The following is a 6,298-nucleotide window of genomic DNA, read 5'->3' as shown; positions in this document are numbered from 1 at the left end:
AACGAATTTAACAAACGATTAATAAATGTTAATTATGATACCTACTATCTCCGGTCCAAATTAATTGCAACTTTTAAATATTTTATATCTCACAAATAATACCCCAAAATTGCGAGTAATTTGGTCCGGAGGTAGTATATTGCATTAGGCGCGGCGTACCTAGAGTTCATTTATCTGTATAACTTTTTCTTATTTTGAGGTGTTTGCCAGATCTTTCATCAAACCACATCAAAAGGTAATTAGGTTACCACAACGACTTTTTAACGATAATTATAAGAAATTGTTTAATATAACTTGTGTCATACAGCCGATACAGGTACAAAGTGTACATGGAGGCATGGAGCCCTTCAAGTAGCTATTTCCTTTTGGGATCTCGACTTAGGTTATGCTTCTTCAACGTTTTGATATAATTTCTCATGAGAGAAAATTTGTTGGAGCCAAGGTAATAGAAATAGTTCCATGTGTATATCCCTGTTTTATGCAAATCATCAAAGAGCAACCTGAACAGCATAAACACATTTAAAACATGCATGAATATAAAGACTTCACAAATAGGCTTTTGTTTGCCAAAAAATTATGCTACTTCAGCTTGAGATATTAAATGTCTAAACATACCTCACCCCATAATTCCCTACAGGTTCTGCAGACATGATCCCAACATGACGCCGACCAAATATTACCTGCAAGAGAACAGAAAAAGAAAATTCACTTGTAACTGATGAGGACTTCTAGTTGGGTTCATTTGGCTATTGAAATAGTCCAGTTTTGCCATCAGTTGTCTCCAAACTCAAAATGTCACTTCTCATCCATGACTCAAAATGCAAGCTCATTTTCTACCCATCATATTTTTTTCTAGTCATGCATGCTTGCAAAACTGACAGAATCCCAGGAACAAACTTAATGTACCAAGCGTACAAGTAACCAATAAATACCCAAATGCGTCTCAGTAAGGAGTAGCAGTGTAGCAATAAATTTAGCATCTATAAAACTTCAATAAATCTCAATGGCAATTGGGATTTGAAAAGGTTACCAAGGAACCACAGACAGTAAAAATTAACACACATTCTACCTTTTCCCCACCAATGGAACGGATCTTGCTGTCTGCAGCTGGGCTATATACTCTCAGAAACTCAGCTGATAAATTAAATGCACGGCCATCAGCAAATTCCACCTCCGCCTGAAAGAGAGCATTCAATATCAAGCTCCCAAGCTATACTGTGATATGATTTTAAAGGTAAACATGCTATGTATAAGATATATGCAGTTTTCAAGACACAAATAAACTTTTAAATGTCCGACACAGCACATAAACAACTACTTTGCATTACTGCCAGGAATATGTGATGATGCAGTTTAGAATATGTGATGATGCAGGTAAACATGCTTGTGGCGCTTGTGTTTTGCTTGTTAAGCAGTTTAGAATATGTGATGATGCAGGTAATCTAGAGCCAGAAGAAAAAGGAAAATGGAATATAATGTTGGCGATGGCTTGAGATTTTACATTACCTTATAGCAAAGGGTGATGGAAAAATGAAGAGTAACAAATTGGGTGAGTCGGTGAATGAGATTAAATCTTTTGCCAGTCCAAAAAAAGGATAAAATTAAAAACTTGGCAAGGTTGTTAACCCATTCCATTTCTACTCCTCATAATTAACTAATCAAAAGGGATTTAACAACACAATTAATATAACTAGATCTCCACCCCGCCGCCACCAAAATAGTAATCTCAAGAGTGAATGAACCAATACGCAATCCAGCGCACATAATATATTTTTTTGAGAAAATGAATCTATCTGTACTTTATATACGATTAAACTAGTTCTTATAAATATCTGCAGTTGATTTCTTCAAAGCACGGACTCCCTTAGCCTCAAAGGATGTTAAATATATATTACCCAATCCCATAGAAAATTGCAAGATTAGGTGGCTCCCTAAAGTTGCACGGAATATTCTCCCTAACCACACACTCCACAAGATGGTCAGAAAAGAACAACAACACACCAACCTCTTCTTCTTGACCTCTCCAAACCCCCACAACATCCACAACCAATCCAAAATAGTAAAGAGAAAGACCCAAGATTTCTGATGCAGGACAGCACACCAATTAAAAATAAAGAAAGCATACACTATTAAGTGTATCAACTCTACACAAGTACGCAGCCATAGATGAGATATCCAACCTTGTTGACCAAGCCTTTGCTTTTGATGTATTCAATTAGTATCAATCCTACCAAATGCTAACATCCAAACAAAAACATTCACCTCAAGAGGTATGTCACTCTTCCAATGAGATTAATACGGAAAAGTCTGATACCGAAGAGATAAGATTAAACAACACAAAAAGAGATTGAACTATAAAGCTCCTAACAAACCACCCACCTCAAGTATCGATATAAACTCATTTAATTCCCGGGAACACAGCCTCATGCCCTCACGAAGAGGTCTCCAAGAATATCCCAAGCACTATCAATTGTCAGCATGAAAGATAAGTGCAAGAACCTCAAATTCCTACATTAGTGGTATTACACATGGAGCGCAAACAAATGGTCTGTTCATATTTACAAACATTGTCCCAATGACAAATGACTGAACCATGTACTCTTCCCTATCTTAAACTTGACCAAGGAAGAAAATAGAGGACACCAATGAAATAAACTACCGCTAGACTAGAGCATACATCACAGCTGCAGCATCCTTATCCCACTCAATCTGACACAAATGGTATTCCATCTTCATTCTTAGTAGTGCAATGTTAAAGAAACTCAAGCTACTACCTCCATACCTATTCAACCTTGAGCATTAAGCACGGTTTCCAAGAAAAGATTTTGACAAATTATATTAATAGCTATGCAGTTATACATATAACTATATAAGAAGTTGACATTTTAAAATAATGGGAATCGAGACGGATCTAACAATACCTCATACAATATTTGCAATAAAAATACAATCAAATTTTACCAACTTTGACCATTAAAAAACATTTGATAAGGTAATATAGAAACAGAATGGGTAATACATAAAAATAGACAACTACAGCCGCAATCACAGTTCAAATGTTAAGCTTATATTAAGATGGAGTGGGTTTTGGGAATTAATTTAAGTCTAATTTGGCAATCAAAAAATCATTCTAATGTTTAAAGTCATGCAATATCATCCCTGTACTTGTGCTTTTCTTTATAAATGTCCATCATTACAAACCCCAAATGGTACTTGATGATTCGAAAATTTGCTTAGAATCAGAGATAATAAGGGATGAATTGTTATTACCATGGAAACCAGCATTGATTCATACAAACTTGTGTACAAATCCATTGTCATTACCATTTACCACCATTTAGTACCAGTTTAACACTAATCAAAGAGGCAGTACATACTAAATTTAAGACCACACAAGAAAACAGATTGTAAATTCAAATTTCAACTAAAAAAAAGGAGCAAATTAGGCAAATAATTGGAACAAATATCAAAAAAATTGAAATTAGAAACTTATAGTACTACCTCGGTTACATATTATTTGCAACAATTAGACATTGTTTCTCTCTATTTTAAGTCAAATCGTTGCAAATAATATGAAACGGATTTAGTATAAAAATGAAGTAGGAGAAATTAACTATTAACTAAAAAAAAAAATTGCTTACAGAATTGGGTGGACGGAGAGAGAATCTGGTAAGGCGAGGTGCATCTGTAGCAGGGATGTGGATGTATCTGGTGGCTCGTTGAAATGCTAACATCGCCATTATTCAACTCCGGACCATGCTTTGGTTATGCGCGCCTCTGTCTGCTTTCTTTTACCGGCGATTTGTAGTCGCCGCCGTGTTTAGTTTTTTAATTGAGGAAGTTAATAAGATGTCAAAATGTCGTTTGGTTTTGCATTTGTAAACTAATACGAAGTATAGTACAGTAGAATGAATTACTTAACAAAGATGAAACAAAAAGTAAATGGAGGTACCGACTACCAAGGGAGTATATACTCCCTCTGTTTCTTATTTCTTGCAACAAAAGGAGGGTAGCACATTTCCCAAGTCAAAAGATTTTAAGGGAATAAATGATGAGTTAAGAGCATATGATTAACTTTAAAAAGAGAGGGAAGTAATAAGAGACCACCTTTTTTTTTTACTGTCACATAGGGAGAATTTGGGTGGGGTTTACTTTTCCCTCTCAATTTTTCACCAAAATTTAAAAATTCAGTTTCAATCCTTCAAATATTTCCCTGCCTTTGCTTTTTCCCCAAGCAAAAGAGGGTATAAATATCACCAGTTTCCAACACAAAGTTAAAATGCAAATTTGTTCATTACACCACCATTTTAAACTACCACATAAGGAATACATATGAGCAATTAAATCAGCAAAAGTTAGCACTAAAACAAGTTCAAAAACTACCATAAATACATCCAGCCTACATCCTAACATCAAATTAGTGCTAAATTAGGGGCAGCGGCTTCATTTTGAAATCTTCAAAAACCAGGTTCCGTTTGAGTTGTCTAAAAAGTTGCATCCTCCACTTCATCACCATCGCCACACCTGGTTCAGAACAAGGAAGTATCTGTTACTTGATATGGATATGGAAGATTTTTTTTCATTGGAACAGTTGCTAGGAGAAGAACAAGAAGTTTTATCAAGTGACTCATCACTGTCCAGTACAGATTCAGAGGATGAGTATGCTGCAGAATGGGCATACTCTCAGATTTTACAGAATTAGCAGACAACCCAACAAGGAGAGATGAGGAGGGACCTTACCATTGAACAGAAGAGGCAAATAGTGGATTTCATTCTGTTAAAAATGCAAGGAGGTGATCTGCCAAGGGGTTTTTTTATCACAACAAGCAAGAGAGCGTGACATTCACAGATCTACAATGTCAAGATTGTATGCAGACATTAAAAAGCAAATGGCCCAGGGGAATGTCATTGATGTCAGATCAAAAAATTGTGAAGGACTGGTCCAAAACCCAAAGAGTACTCTGATGAATGGTTGCAATCTGTGCCATTATACAAAAGAACAACAGAGAGAAGCTATGCAGGTGCACTGAATGTTTCACATTCAACAATTCACAAATTAAGGAAGAAAGGAAGACTGAGGACACACACAAGCACAAACCATCCTGCATTGACATCTAATCATAAGGTAGCAAGGTTGAAGTGGGTATTAAGTCACATAAACCCAATTCCAACTCAAGGGGACACAAAGTTTGTTGACATGCAAGAAGTCATTCACATAGATGAAAAATGGTTCTACTTGAACCCTGAAACCAGTAAATTCTACCTCCTTCCAAAAGAGGAAGATCCTTACAGGTGTCAACAGTCAAAGAGGTTTAAGATCAAGGCCATGTTCATAGCTATGATAGGGAAACCAATTTATGCAAGAGATGGGACTCTAGTGCATGATGGAAAGTATGGTATCTTTCCATTTGTGATAAAACAGATGGCAAAGAAAAAGAGCAAAAACAGAGAAGCTGGTACATTGGAAACTAAGGTTGTACAGAATGTCAACAAGGATGCAATCAGACAAATGCTAATGAAGCACATCATCCCAGCAATACACCAACAATGGCCAGAGACTGTCCCCAAAAATGTGAAAATACAATGGGACAATGCAAGGCCTCATCAAATCCCTAAAGATTAAGAATTTGTTGCTGCTTGTCATGCTAATGGTTTTAATATTGAAATGGTGTATCAACCAGCTCAATCTCCTGACTTGAATGTCTTAGACCTAGGGTTGTTCAAAGTCATTCAGTCCCTACAATATCAATCCTTCCCCACAACTTTGGATGATTTAATCAAAGAGGTTACCGATGCATACAATGCTTTTGAGGCTAAAGCAAACAAGTACATATGGCTAACATTACAGTCAGTCACGATTAAGATCCTGGAAAAGCAGGGAGGAAACAACTTCTCACCACCTCATATGAAGAAGAAGAGGCTTGAGAAGTTAGGTGTACTTCCTAAACATCTACATGTTCTTAGGCAGTTGATACATGAAGCTGTCAATAATCTAGACACTATGTTCATACCAACAACAAATGGAGCAGAAGAAGAACTACACATGGAAGTTGATGCTAACTGAAGACAGAGAAATGCAAACACCCTTACAAGTATGTATGACTGCCTTCTTAGTATTTTTCTAACCTAGGTAAGAATTTGTCTTTGTTATTTATATGTTACTAGTATTTGTAGGTAATGCTTAGGTTATGTGTATTTTGATAACCAAATGCAAGGCATGTAAGGTAGTCATGTAAAGTAAGGGCATTTTTATTTTGAAAACTGTGGAGTTAATGGTAAGTTGTTGGTTACTATGATA

At 36.1% G+C, this 6,298-nt stretch overlaps 2 protein-coding genes across 3 annotated transcripts; one reads left to right on the top strand and one right to left on the bottom strand.

Annotated features, from left to right (window-relative positions):
- Nucleotides 1–239: 239 nt before the first annotated feature.
- Nucleotides 240–3,890, bottom strand: LOC110689205. Of its 2 annotated transcripts, none has more exons than XM_021865934.1 (4): nt 3,642–3,887; nt 1,070–1,177; nt 616–680; nt 240–500 (listed from the first exon to the last, which is right to left on the bottom strand). In XM_021865934.1, exons 1-4 carry the CDS (start codon nt 3,738–3,740, stop codon nt 356–358), a joined length of 417 nt encoding a protein of 138 aa, XP_021721626.1. In that variant the 5' UTR covers nt 3,741–3,887; the 3' UTR covers nt 240–355. The 2 variants fall into 2 exon arrangements, with proteins under 2 accessions (XP_021721626.1, XP_021721627.1); XM_021865935.1 differs by having other exon boundaries at nt 363–500; nt 621–680; nt 3,642–3,890.
- A 668-nt stretch (nt 3,891–4,558) lies between these two features.
- Nucleotides 4,559–5,623, top strand: LOC110689458. Its single transcript, XM_021866247.1, has 2 exons — nt 4,559–4,659; nt 4,936–5,623. Exons 1-2 carry the CDS (start codon nt 4,559–4,561, stop codon nt 5,621–5,623), a joined length of 789 nt encoding a protein of 262 aa, XP_021721939.1.
- The last annotated feature ends 675 nt before the right edge of the window (nt 5,624–6,298 follow it).

This window comes from Chenopodium quinoa, unplaced genomic scaffold (assembly GCF_001683475.1).
Source record: "Chenopodium quinoa cultivar QQ74 unplaced genomic scaffold, ASM168347v1, whole genome shotgun sequence".
In the NCBI taxonomy this organism is placed as follows: domain Eukaryota; kingdom Viridiplantae; phylum Streptophyta; class Magnoliopsida; order Caryophyllales; family Amaranthaceae; genus Chenopodium; species Chenopodium quinoa.
Note: the sequence above shows the minus strand (reverse complement) of the source record. Positions and strands in the feature narration are given on the sequence as shown.